The sequence below is a fragment of the Dipodomys merriami genome, unplaced genomic scaffold (genome assembly GCF_024711535.1).
Source record: "Dipodomys merriami isolate MVZ:Mamm:240054 unplaced genomic scaffold, mDipMer1.0.p SCAF_850, whole genome shotgun sequence".
NCBI classification, from domain to species: domain Eukaryota; kingdom Metazoa; phylum Chordata; class Mammalia; order Rodentia; family Heteromyidae; genus Dipodomys; species Dipodomys merriami.
In genome coordinates, this window is record NW_027206458.1 from 113,975 (window position 1) to 128,941 (window position 14,967).

The window sequence follows — 14,967 nt, forward strand, 5'->3', positions numbered from 1 at the left end:
GATGCCATTCCTAGGCATCGACACCCACTTGTTTATTTTTCTCCATGAGAAGTTAGTGCCCTGACTTTGGAAGTAGGTGGTGACTGGAATGGATTCAGAATTGTAAACTCCACAATCCAACAGAGACAGCTTAGCCAGAGGAACTGAAGTCGATGGGGAACCATGGCTCAAGTAGTGAATTATAGAAGGGTGAAAGAAGTTGTAAGGAGACGGCTAAGAGAAGACAGGCTGTAGGATCAGAAGCGAGATGAGAGAAGAGAAGGAGGAGGGTAGAGATGGAAGTGAGGACAAACAGCCATGTCCTGTCTGATCCCCTATCCTCTACCTTCCTATCTCTGTACCTCATCTACAAGTCAGTTTCGGACTACTCTCACCATGGCTTGCCTTGTTTATATATTTTATAAGCTCTCCATTTCCTATCAAATCCAGTTTAATTTCCCTGGGTATGCCAGTCTCCCCTGCTGACATCAACCTACCACCTTCCCATACTTATCTCTTGAGTAGTTGTCCAAGCTGATTGCTTGTAAACACATAAACCAGCTCAGACCACTGCTCGAGCTGTCTGCTTTACTGAGTCACTACGCAGTCTCCCTCCTCACGGTTGTCAGATTTAGCAAATCAAAATACAGGCTGCTCAGTTAAACTGGGAGTTCAGATAAACAATGAATGATTTGTTAACACGAGTGTCTCATGAAAAAAAAATCTGTATTTGGCAATCTTATCCTCCACCCCTCCACATATGCCACTGTTTAATGCCACACTCAAATGTGTCACCTGCTTCATGAAGTCTTCCCCAGTTTTTCAAAAGTGTATCTCGCCCTTCATTAAGTCAAAAGTTATTTGCTATGCTGAGGGCTGAGGTAAAAGCCTTCTGCATAGAGTCCCGTCTATGGGGCTTCAGGACAGAGACGTGGAGAGGGAGAAGTCGACGGCGATAATCAAGAGGAAGCACTGTATGAGCTGAATGGAGACACACGCCTTCCTCAACTCATACTTAGGAATATTTCTGAAAACATCCAATGCAGGCACAATACACTCACAATCACAGCAGAAGGGCAACTCCAACATTTACTGAACAAATAAAATTCCTTCACAGAACTTCTCAAGACAAATACATTTTTACTAAATACGATTTCTTTCTCTATAACAACGTCTGGCTTGAACTTACAAAGACATCATCAATTTTCAGAGAGGATGAATTGAAATATAATAATGGTTCAATGGATAATCCATGACTTTAGATAGAAGGTCTAGATGAAGATAGTCTTAGGAGTTTCCTATAACTTTAAGGAACAGACCAAATTGCACTTACCACACGCTGGGCCGCTATCAGTGCTGCTAAGGTGCTTCGCCCTGGCGCTCCTGGGGCACAGAAGGACACCTGGACTCTGCCCCCGCTGACGGTCATGCCATCTGCCACCTGCTGGGCTTCCTCAGCCTGCTCTGCAGAGTGATACTCAACCACTGCAAAGCCACCGACGTAACTACCTTCATCCTGGGCAAGCTGACACCACATATGTTATTACAAGGAAATTCTGCAAGTGACTCAGAACACTAGTGACAACTAGTTACAACAAATTGTTTCCAAGTTCAAGAACAAGTAGATCTGAGCCTGATAGTTATGACCATAATGCGTTCTTTCTCCATGAAAACAGAAGGCTATGGGATGCTTGGACAGACTCCACAGATCCTTCTCTATCGTCAGGAAAATAGAAAAGGATCTATTGAGTCTCATTCTGATTTTTTTATAACTTATGTCAACAGTTAATTCCCAAATGATAACAGTTCCCTACACAATCAGAAATATGTATGATTGGGGATTTATGAGAAAACATGAGGACTCAATAATTAAAACTTTCTTTTAAACAAAATGTACAGGTTACAGAGAATGAATAGTATTGGAAGACAGAGAAAAATTTCTAGCCCACATACTGATGTAAAACAAGAATTATCAGGGCTGAGAAGGTGGCTCAGTGGTAGAATGCTTGCCTTACATGCATGAGGCCCTGGATTCGATTCCTCAGCACCACATAAACAGAAAAAGCCGGAAGTGGCGCTGTGGCTCAAGTGGTAGAGCGCTAGCATTGAGCTGAAGAGCTGAGGGGCAGAGCCCAGGCCCAGAGTTAAGGCCCTACAACCAAACAAAAAACAAAAAGCAAAAACAAACACAAACAAAAATAAACAAACAAGAATTATCAGAAGTAGACAGGTGAGAGAAAACACATTCAACTTGTACTGCAAAATCTGAGGTAGAAAATCAATTAATATTATTCATCACATCAACAGGAGCAAGAACAAGAACCACATGGTTATCTCAATAGACGCAGAAAAAGCATTTGACAAGATCCAACACCCCTTTATGATGGTTTTGGAAAAATTAGGAATCCATGGAACATTCCTCAATACAATAAAGGCTGTATATGACAAACCTACAGCCAGCATTATACTCAATGGTAAAAAACTAAAGCCATTTCCTCTTAACTCAGGAACAAGACAAGGATGCCCACTCTCTCCACTTCTCTTCAATCTAGTACTAGAATGCCTAGCTACAGCAATAAGACAAGATGCAGACATAAAGGGGATCCAAATAGGGAAAGAAGAAATAAAACTCTCCCTCTTTGCAGATGACATGATCTTGTATTTAAAGAATCCCATAGACTCCACTCCCAAAGTACTCAAGCTGATTCAAAACTTTGGCAAAGTAGCAGGTTATAAAATTAACCCCCAAAAATCAATGGCTTTTCTGTATGCCAACAATGAGAAAAGTGTGGCTGAAATTAGGAAAGCAACTCCATTTGTAATAGTCCCACAAAAAATAAAATACCTAGGAATTAACTAAAGAAGTGAAGGACCTCTATGATGAAAACTTTAAAATCTTGAAAAAGGAAATCAACACAGAACTTAAAAAATGGCAAAACCTCCCATGCTCCTGGATTGGCAAGATTAACATCGTGAAAATGGCAATACTTCCCAAGGTTATCTACAAATTCAACGCGATACCTATCAAAATTCCACCCTCATTCTTCAAGGAAATAGAAGAGGCAATCCAAAAATTCATATGGAACAATAAAAGACCCCGAATAGCAAAAACACTCCTCAACGGAAAGAACTCTGCTGGAGGAATATCTATACCAAATTTCAAACTCTACTATAAAGCCATAGTAATCAAAACAGCTTGGTATTGGCATAAGAACAGACCTCAGGACCAATGGAATAGAATTGAAAACCCAGAAATGAACCTACAGACCTATAGCCATCTAATCTTCGATAAGGAAGCTAAAACAATAGAATGGAAAGAAAGACAGCCTCTTCAGTAAATGGTGCTGGCAAAATTGGTTAACTACATGTAGAAAACTAAAGCTAGATCCTTATATATCACCCTGCACCAGAATCAACTCCAAATGGATCAAAGACCTTGAACTCAAAGCAGACACTCTGAAAACATTACAGGATGGAATAGGAGAAACCCTAGGTCTCCTTGGCTCAGGCCGAAATTTTCTGAATAGAGACCCGGAAACACAACAAATCAAAGAAAGGTTGGACAAATGGGATTGCATAAGGTTGCAGAGCTTCTGCAGGGCAAATGACATAGCTAGCAAGATCAATAGAAAGCCCACCGATTGGGAGAAGATCTTTACTAGCCATACAATGGACAAGGGTCTCATATCTAAAATATACTTGGAACTCAAAAAATTAAACCACCCAACAACAAATCCTCAAAGAAACAACTGCCCAATAAATAAGTGGGCGAAAGACTTAAAGAGAAGCTTCTCTGAAGAAGAAAGAAGGATGGCCAATAGACACATAAAGAAATGTTCAACATCCCTAGCCATAAAAGAAATGCAAATCAAAACAACATTGAGATATCACCTCACTCCAGTTAGAACAGCAAAAATCAAGAACTCTAACAACAACAGATGCTGGAGGGGATGTGGACAGAAAGGAACCTTACTTCATTGTTGGTGGGAATGTAAACTTGTTCAACCACTTTGGAAAGCAGTATGGAGGTTCCTCAAAAGACTTCACATAGATCTCCCTTATGATCCAGCAATCCCACTTTTGGGCATTTACCCAAATGTATACAAACAAGACCACACTAAAGCTACCAGCACAACTATGTTTATTGCAGCATTATTTACCATAGCTAAGATCTGGAACCAACCCAGATGCCCCTCAGTAGATGAATGGATCAAGAAAATGTGGTATATATACACAATGGAATTCTATGCCTCCATCAGAAAGAATGACATTTCCCCATTTGTTAGGAAATGGAAAGGCTTGGAAAAAATTATATTAAGTGAAGTAAGCCAGGCCCAAAGAAACATAGGTCCCATGGTTTCCCTTATTTGCAATATCTAGTATAGGTATGAGTCAAGCGAAAAAGGTCAGATAATGTGATGTTAGGAAAACGAACCCTTAAATATGTATTTTAATGTTTTCGTTTCTTTCATGCATGTGTTTCTAACGCATTTATAAGATTATTTCTTTGTTGCTTTGTATGTCCCTCCCCCACAGTGTAACCCCCGCTTTCACTTTATTTGATGTCAGTATAACATGTGGAGGAGATGGGGACAAACAAGTCGTTTAAGGATTCAGGTGGACCTGTTGCAACAAGGAGAATTACAAAATGTCATGTCAAAGCAAGCTTTACAATGTCGGTGTGGGGGGGGGGAGGGGGGAGGCTGGGAAGGGAGGTGAAGGGTAAACAAAGGAGGAGGCTGCAATGCTTGGTAAGAAATGTATGCATTATCCTGCCAATGTAATTGTAACCCCTCTGTACAGCATGTTCTCAAATAAAATAAAATTAAAAAAAAAATTTGAGGCAGATTCCCCAGGATCTAGACAAGTGTACCATAGTGAAAATGGTGCCCAGGTTTATTAAAATACCATACTCAACCTTGAGTTCTGAGTAAACTGTGCTTGTAGGACTAGTCCCACATCTGTAGGAGGGTACCAGGGGATGTCAATGTCCAGTAAACACTGGCTCCAAGAGAAGAAAACAATAAGACACTACAATATCTTCAAGTTTCACAAACATATGAGCTATCTTACATACGTGTATACTGCAAAGCATGTCTTTAAGAAGACATACAACTCTTCTGTGTGGGTTGGCATCTTATACATTGATTTTACAAAAAAAAAAATCAGTTCCTAGCCCTTTCCTTCTTTTTTTTTTTCCTCTAACTTTTGAAACTTAACTTCCTCCTACTTTTCTTGCTGAACTTAGACCAAATTTCCATTTTTTGTTCATATTTTTGTTTCTTTTAAAACTGTCTTCAACTGTTTGTTTCTCCATAAAACATTCCAATCATGTAAGGAAAAAGACATCACACTGACCTCTTCCCAATGCTTCTCTGACAGCTCTGCTCTGTTCATAACCAAACCAGATTTTAAAGTCTGAGCTGTAAAAACCTTTTGTCCCTTCTTTGGTCCCAAGAATTTCTCTTGACAGAAGTTGTCATCTTAGTATTGTTTTAATAATCCTTTGAAACCTTAAAATACTATCACTTTTGTTATGATAACCTTAACTCCCATATAAATTAGTTCTTTTTAAGTCTTTCAAAAGGTAAAGTCACTCAAAATCATGCATCAGTAGTTTTAGAAAGGAATATTTTAGGCAGGCCCTCGTGTCTCATGTCTACAATCTTAGTTTCTTAGGAGGCTGAGATGTGAGGATCGCAGTTCAAAGCCAGCCTGGGCAGAAAAGTCCATAAGACTCTTATCTCTACTCAGAAAGAGCTGGAAGTGGGCCCTGTGGCTCAAGTGCTAGATCACTAGCCTTGGGCACAAAAAGGTTCAGGAACAGTGCCCAAGCCCTGAGTTCAAGCCCCACGACAAGCAAAAAAAAAAAAAAAAAAAAAGGAATATTTCAGTTCACCATGAAAGCAATTCAGAGACGATAGCCTGACTTACGACATAATTAACTTTCCATTACTTTGAAGTATTTTAACAAACTCTAAATAGTAAAGTGACTCAAAAATAGTGTAGCAAACATTTTCCATCAGTATAAAGGTCAAATACATAATCCACATGATCCTTTTTGCTCTTGGACTCATATTCAAATACAACACATAACAAATGGTTATCCCTTCCCATTTGCTCCAAAGACCTCAACTAAAACTACAATGCATTATGGGTGGTTACAGCATGATATCACTATATAATAATTAGTATTCAAGAATAGCTACAAGCCAACTTTTAGTAACTGGGCAGAGATTTGATTTAAAACATTTGCCACAAAATTTCTAAATTTATACAATATTTGGAGGGAAGATGGTAACATTAATTTTGAATATACATATTACTGTATCACCTCATTCAGATGTGGAACTTAAAAGGCTCACATCCTAGAAGCAGAGTACAATGGTGGCTGGGGTGGTTGTCCGGGGTAGGGTTTGGAGGGATGTTGGTCAAAAGAAATAACATTCCAATTACATAGAAAGAATGATTCAAGGAAACTACCACTTAACATGGCTGCTTATAGTTAATAACATAGTGTATAGTTAATAATATGGTGTATTTTTTTAAACTGCTAAGAGAGTTATCACACCATAACTATCAGGACAATATGAATCTTAACCACCTGGATCTAGTCATTCCACACATACATGCACATTCCAACTCTAGAATTTCTAATGCAATAGTAGGAGTTCATCAAATGTACAATTAAAGGGAGAAAGCGGGAAGAAAGGCAATCAAGAGAGAAAGAGTGTGGTAGGGAAACTGGTTTAAAAAAAAAGAGGCGGAAAGAAGAAATGGAGAACTAGAGGGAGTTGTGTGAAAATCTGTAAGGGCAGGACTTTATACCGTCACACATAGTATAGTTATGTCTGCGTATTTGGATATAGTTAATCTTACTATAAGTATGTGATTCAAAACTTTTATAGTGTTGTTTTCAGATTTCTCTAAATGTCTCACCTACATGACTCCAGGAGACACGATACATTCTTGTTAAGTTTCATAACATTTTCCTATTCTCTCCAATACCCATCTCCATGTGAAATTTGCCAATTTTTTCCTACCTCTCATTCTCTGCCATAAGACTATGAAGTCCTGAGATACAGTATCCTTCTATTCTCTGCCTTTCTGACACGGGGCACCATATCTGACACCAAGAGGGTGGCAAATGAGCTTTCACCCCTTGTCTAAGGGGTGAAAAGCTGGATGAATGGCTGGAATGAGTAGTGCTGCGTTTGCTAAGGCATACTGAAGTACATATAATAACTAGTGTGGATCATCAACCGGAAGTCATATAAAATTTTCTATGAACCTTAAGTCTTCATAATACACAGCAGAGAATAAAATTGTCCAATTTACTACCTAATGCTAAGCTTGTGGATTCATGTAGAATAGACACATATGCAAATATTTTTTAAATAGCTCTAATAATCTCTTAAAAATACCTACCTGGCAAAATACAGGTTTATGGATACTGGAACAAAGTTGCAACAGCTCCTCTGAATCCCTGTAGTCGCTAGGGAGTTTATCTATACAAAGGCACTTAGAATGAATGAGCTCTGAGGCCAAAAGATTAACATCCATCCACTGTGCAAAGAGTGTGGATTCTCCCAGCTGTTTGCCGAGCAGTTCCAATCTAGCCTTTGCAGCAAAGTCTTTTTTCATGTACTCCACAAAGCCATAGCCTTTGGAATGGCCAGTTACTTCACTGTAGACCAGAAAACATCTCTCGATATTTCCATAAGCACGAACAAGTTCTTCAAACTCTTCTAACGTAAAAGAAATGGGCAGGTTGGTAATACACAGTAATGCATCTGTAGGCTGGAGCTGGACTATTAAGTCTTTGCCTCGAAAACAATATTGATGAAACATCTGAATTGCATTCTGGGCTTGTTCCCCATTCAGTAAGGTAACAAAAGCTGGAATATAATAAAAGAAATTATAGTGTTTTAATGCCAAATTCTTTTATTATAACTGACAGCAAGAAAAACACTTTAGATCCATAACTCAGCACATTCAGACACTGGCATGTTTTCCTGAACAAAATCATCATGCAATTATAGCTCAGCAATATTCAATGCATTATGACTTTTTATTCTATTTTTACCACTTCTTTAAATGTTAAACCTCCACTGAATTAATTTCATGGCCATTTGCTCAAATAGAAAGTACAGTCATATCATAAGTTCCACTGTAAGATCCTACTATATGCTAAGAGGTTTTTTGGCAATCTTTCCCAATCATACACAGATTTGTTTTTTCCTCCTAACAGCTTCTGATATGAAGTTTTATGGAGACTTTACAAAAACAAAAAAAACCCACTTCACTATGGGCTAGTACTATGGCTTAATGTGCTGGCAGGTATGAGTTAAAAATCAAGCATAATAAAAAAAAGTCGCTGAAATAAAAAAATAAAAAATAAAGATTAAAGAACCATCCTTCTTCCCAGAGAAATGTAAAAGACTCTATTTGATACTATAGATGAGGAAAAGTGAAGGTATAGAAAAAATTCCCTATGGCAGGCAAGAATATATATTCATATCTGATCAAGTAGACTTTAAATAAAACTAGTCAGAAGAGGCAAATAAATTCACTTCATATTAATAAAGGGAACACTCCATTAGAGGAGATAACAATTGTTAACAATTATATACCAAACATCAGTTAACATGTACCAACTTTGTTAAACAAACACTACTAGACTTAAGGACACATATAGACTCCAACACACGAAGAGACTTCAATACCCAACTCTCACCAGTAGATAGCTCATCCAAGCAAAAAAATCAACAAAGAAATCTCAGATTGAAATGAATCCATAAACCAAATGAATCTGGCAGATATCTACAGAATCTTTCATCTAGCAACTACACAATACATATTGTCTATCTTCTCTAGAGTGCATGAACCATTCTCCAAAACAGAACCTATTTAAGGACATAAAACAAGCCTTAGCAAATCTAAGAAAATTTAAATAATTCTCTGTATGCTATCAAATCATAATGGAGCAAAACTAGAGCTCAATAGCAAAAGAAGCCACAGAAAACACATAAAGACTGAACAACACAGTTGAATGAAATCAACAGTGAATCACTGAAAAAATTAAGAAGGGAAATTCAAAAGTTCATTGAATCCAATGAAAATGAAAATATAACCTACTAAAACCTGTATGACACAGCTAAGAGGAAAGTTTATAGTATGAATGCCTACATCAAAATAACAGAAATTTCAAATAGCCTAATGATGTATTTCAAGCAAGCACTTAGAAAAATAGGAACTAATAAAATCCAAAATCAGAAAATGAAAAGAAATAAGAGGGCAGAAAACAAGAGACTAAACAAATTATACAAAGAATCAATAAAACAGTGGGCACAAGGGTCCCTATCTCTAATCCTAACTACTTGGGAGGCTGAAAACAGAAGGATCACCATATTTGAGTACTTTGTACTCACAAACAGTCCAGAGTATAAAGGTCTGCATGATCCTATCTAGACCAAAATGCATGGCTAAAGGTATAGCTTAAGTGATGGAGTACCAGCCTAGCAAGCACGAGGTCCCAAATTCAGAAAAGGTCAATGAAACAGAAAGCTGGGTCTTCAAAAGATTAAATTATTAAACCTTTAGCTAATCTGACTGAAAGGAAGAGGGAAATGACCCAAGTAAATACAACTAGAGGGGGAAAAAAAAAATGAGACTATCACAACAAACAAGAGAAAGCCAGAAGATCATGAGGGAATACTGTACCTTGAAAACATATACTCAAGGCAACAGGACAATCTAGAAGAAATAGATGCATTTCTAGATGAACTTGATCTACCAAAACTGAACCAAGAAGCCAGGTGCCGGTGGCTCACGCCTGAAATCCTAGCTACTCAGGAGGCTGAGATCTGAGGATTGTGGTTCAAAGCCAGCCCGGGCAGGAAAGTCCATGAGACTCTTATCTCCAAAAAAAAACCACTAGAAAACCAGAAGTGGCGCTGTGTCTCAAGTGGTAGAGCACTCGCTTTGAGCTGAAGAGTGCAGGGACAGCCCCAAGCCCAGAGTTCAAGCCCCATGACCGACCAAAAAAAAACAAAACAAAACTGAACCGAGGATGCTTTTATATAATAAGCAATAAAATTGAAGCAATAATTAAAAAAAATACCTCCTAGAAAGAAAAGCCCAGGACTGAATAGATTCATTGCTGAATTCTATCAGACATGAATACTCCTCAAATTCTTTCATTAGACAGAAAATGAACACTACAGAATTCTTCCTATGAAGTCAGTAATAGATTCATTTCTAAACAAGACAGTGATATATTAAAGAAATAGAATTTTACAGATTAATCTCTTTGATGAACATAATACAAAAATTCTCAATAAAATACCTGTCAACTGAATCAACAACACATCTAAATGATTACACACCATGAAGCTGGTTTCATTACAGTGATAGAAAGTTGTTTCAATATATGTAAGTCAATAAATGTAATACAAGTCAGGTGCTAGTGGCTCATGCCTGTAATCCTAGCTACTCAGGAGGCTGAGATTTGATGATTGTGGTTCAAAGCCAGACTGGGCAGGAAAGGCCATGAGACTCTTATCTCCAATAAACCAATAAACCACAGGAAACTGGAAGTGGCACAGTGGCTCAAGTGGTAGAGCACTAGCCTTGAGCGAAGAGCTGAGGGACAGTCTTCAGGCTCAGAGTTCAGGCCCCATGACTGACAAAATAAATAAATAAATAAAAATCAGTGTAATACAGCACAAAACAAGATCTAGAACAAAACATCTGTTTATCTTAACTGATGCATAAAAACCTTTGAAATTGGGTACTGGTACTCTCACCTGTAATCCTAGCTACCTAAGAGGCTGAGGATACCAATTTCAAGCCAGCCCAGGCAGACAAATTGGAGAGATTTTTTTTTATCTCCAGTTCACTGGGAAGAAGCTGGAGGTGGAAGTGGAAGTTCTAGAATGCCAGTCTTGAGTAAAAGAAGCCAAGTAATTGGGGTTGGAGGCATGGCTCAATTGGTAGAGCATTAGCCAATGAGTGAAAGCATAGGTTCTGAGTTTGAGTCCTGGGTCTCAGACCTAAAAAACAAAATAGCCAAGCAAGAGTACAAGGCCCTGAGATCAAGCCTCAGTATCAACATACACATAAAGAAAGAAAGAGAGAGAAAGGGAGAGAAAGGAAGGAAGGGAGGGAGGGAGGGAGGGAGGGAGAGAGGGAGGAAGGAGAAAGAAAACCAATACCAAATTAATCCTTTGACAAAATTCAATATCTTTTTATGTTAAAATCTCTGAGGAAATGAGAAAAAGGAATATACCTCAACACAATTAAGGTTATCTAAGACAAAATCATACTAAATAGAGAAAAAATAAAATCATTTCCTCTTATAGTCAAGAATGACACAAGTGTGTCTACTTTCTCCATGCCTACTGAATATAGTACTAAAATTCCTAGCCATAGCAATAAGGCAAGAGAAAGAAATAAAACGGACTCAAGTAGGGAAGGAAGACCTCTAATTATTCTCATTTATAGATGATATGATCCTGTACCTAAAGAATTCTAAAGATTCCACTCTAAAACTCCTAGATCGGTTAAACACCTCCAGTAATATAGCAGGACACAAAGTCAACATACCAAAATCAGTAGCTTCTCTGTATATTGATGGGTTGGAACCTATTTAGAATAATTTCATTCACAATACCCTAAAAAAATACCTAGGAATAAACAACCAATGAAGTAGAAACCCTCTGCAATAAAAATTATAAATCCTTAGCCGGGCGCTGGTGGCTCACGCCTGTAATCCTAGCTACTCAGGAGGCTGAGATCTGAGCATCGCGGTTCAAAGCCAGCCCGGGCAGGAGAGACTGTAAGACTCCTATCTCCAATAAACCACCAGAAAACCGGAAGTGGCGCTGTAGCTCAAGTGGTAGAGTGCTTGCTTTGAGCTGAAGAGCTGAGGGACAGCGCCCAGGCCCAGAGTTCAAGCCCCACGACCAACCAAAAAAAAAAAAAAAATTATAAATCCTTGATGAGAGAAACTGAAGAAGACAACAGAAGATAGAAAAGACTTCCCATGTTCATGGATTGGTAGACCCAATACTGTGAAAATGGCAATAATGTCAAAAACAGATACGATCCATAGATATGATGCATTACCTACCAAAATCCCAATGTCATTTTTCATAGAAGTAAAAAAAAAAAAAAATCAATCCTTAAATTCATATGGAATCACAAAAGATCCCAAACACTCCCCCCCCCAAAAAATAGCCAAAACAAACAAACAAACAAAATCCACTGGAAGTATCCTATAGCAGACTCCATATTACACTGCAGAGCCACAGTAACAAAAACACCCTGGTACCAGCACAAAAACTGATATTAAGACCAATGGAACAGGTCAGCTGATCCAGAAATAAATCCATAAACCTACAGGTATCTCATTTTTGACCAATGAGCCCAAAGTATACGTCAGGGGGGAGAAAAGCCTTTTCAACAAAGGGTGCTTAGAATGCTGATAACTACACATAAAGGACTGAAACTAGATCCTTGTCTATCACCCAGTATCAGTATCAATTTCAAAGCAGACTGAGGATTTCAAAGTAAAACTTGAAACCTTGAAACTACTATAGAAAGGAATATGGAAAATGCTAGAACACATTGGCATAGGCAGTATTTTCCCGCATAGAATTTCAATAGCTCAAGAAAACAGGAACAAGGAAGGATAAATGGGATGGCATCAGCCTAAAATGCTTCTACAGGAAGTAGACAATAGAGTGGAAAGACAGCTTACAGAATGGGAAGAAGTCCATACATCTGACCAGAGGTTAACAACTGGATTATAAAGAGTCAACAATCTAATTAATAAATGGGCAAATATATAGACAATTTTCAAAGAAATGCAAATAGTCCATAAACAAGTCAAAATGAAACCCCCTTGTAGAACTAATTGATGCTAATTGCTTTCTTTTTTTTTGTTGTTTTATTTTTATTTTTTGCCGGCCCTGGGGCTTGAACTCAGCCTGAGCTTCTTTGTGCTCAAGGCTAGTACTCTACCACTTGAGCCACAGCTCCACTTCTGGCTTTTTCTGAATAGTTTATTGGAGATAAGAGTCTCATGGACTTTTCTGCCCAGGATGGCCTCAGATCTCAGCCTGCTGAGTAGCTAGGATTATAGGCATGAACCACTAGCACCTGGCTCTGATGCTAATTTTTAAAAACCCAAAAAGCAAAAACCCATGATAATTACAAAGATCAAAATCAACAAAATATTATATATATTCATATCTGTTAAATTTGAACTTTAGCCATATCAATTTACCTGTCATGTAAGAATATACTTTTAGAAGGGAAACAGACAGACACAGAGACAGAGAAAGGTTTTCTAAGAAAATCTGAAAGACCCCAATTAAATTAAAAGTAATAACCTAAGGTAATCCACCAATTACAAGTAGTTTCTCTAAAATTTCCTACCTTCCTTCTCAGTGGAGTTGCCACATTATGACATTTTCTTTACCCAAATTCAATTATGGCAACCTGACAAACTGCTGTACATGGCAAATATGTAAAGCACAAGAGGAGGGAGAATTTAAACAGCTTGGGTAATTCTGCCTGTCATCTCTCTCAGTCTGCTCAGTCTCTGTGCCCACATGGCTCTGAGTGTGAAGCTCGCACTGAACTGAGTGCAATGCCAACATTTAAAGAAACCCCATTTTCACCTAACACAGTCTCTAAATTCAAGGATACCATTGCCAAAGGAAACCACTGCTAGTTCTTCCAACACCAGAGTAAAAAATAGCTTTGCCATCCTGAGTGAGAGAATATCCTTTGGTTTCCAACATCACTTTTAAAAGGCTGGAGTTATTTTGATTTTTTTTCTGATAGTGACATAACATACCACTTATCTCTATTTCTCTATTATTTACAAACAAGCTAAGCATCAGCTGTACATACTGCTCATGTTCCTCTATCAGCCCACACATCCATCAGCTCAGGCTTGAGTTGTGTGTAATTGTTCCTCTTCCCTAGCTCTGTATGCCTGTTGGAGCAGTCCTTCCTTTGCACTTCCTCCCATACTGTCTCCTATCAGGAGGAACTCTCCTTAGGATCCTTCCTGGCAGGCTCATGCATGGTAACACCTGTGTCCTGTAGTCCACTGCTCCCACCCACTGAATCTGTCCTGTCCCTCGTTCCAGGGGCAACAGGGTGTGTAATCTTCATCCTATCTCTGAGATAAACAGAAAAAGACAGGAAGAGAGAGACAGAGAAAGTGGGGGAGGGGCATTGCTCGGCACTACTCATTGGCATTCTTGATTTTAGAGGTGACATCACACTCACAGATGTGAGACAAGGCAGTTTCTCCAGGCCCATTTTTTTCTTCATCTCCCACATTAAAAACCAACAACAAAAGCCCTCAAATTCAATTCTTCAAATAGATCTTAAGTCCACCCTCTTCATGTTTAATCTTTTCCCATCATGACAGCAGCAATCTCTCAAAGCCTGAACTGTGTGCTCGCTTATGACTCTGGATGCAAATGTCTGGTATTCCAGTGCAGCGGCAGCCCAGCTCAGGCAGAGTGCCCTACAGGACAGCCTTAGAGGGCTCTAGCCCGCCCCTCCTCACTGCCACTCACAATTCCCCAACAGTACTGAAGCATTTGCAACTCCCTGGAAACACGTTGTTTGAGTATCCACATACACTCCACATGTATTACTCTGCCTCAGTATTTCAGCTATTTGCCTGACTCTCAAATCCACCCAGAGATGATTGCCTCATGGTCCCCAATGGCCTTCCTTGGTCATTTCTTCGGTTAGAGTTCATCATGCCTTGTTTTCATACACCTATGAACTTTGAACATGGCTGGAGCTGTCACAGGGATAGGCCTATACTGTAATTTATTTGTGTAGCCACCTGCAGCCATACTACAGCGTGACTTCTCTATGTAGCTCATGAATTAGCATCAACTACCCCAGTGCAAGCACATGGCAAGCGCTAGATGAATGAATAGAGGTGTGTCT

The 14,967-nt window shown here is 38.8% G+C and overlaps 1 protein-coding gene across 1 annotated transcript in view; it reads right to left on the reverse strand.

The window, feature by feature from the left end:
- The window catches only part of LOC138820277 (ribonucleoprotein PTB-binding 2-like), a 74,444-nt gene that overhangs the window by 31,213 nt on the left and 28,264 nt on the right, over positions 1-14,967 (reverse strand). Inside the window, exons 3-4 of the mRNA XM_070011971.1 lie at positions 7,408-7,877; positions 1,313-1,504 (exon numbers count right to left, since the gene is read on the reverse strand). Coding sequence (XP_069868072.1) covers positions 1,313-1,504; positions 7,408-7,877 — 662 coding nt within the window. The remainder of the gene's footprint in view (positions 1-1,312; positions 1,505-7,407; positions 7,878-14,967) is intronic.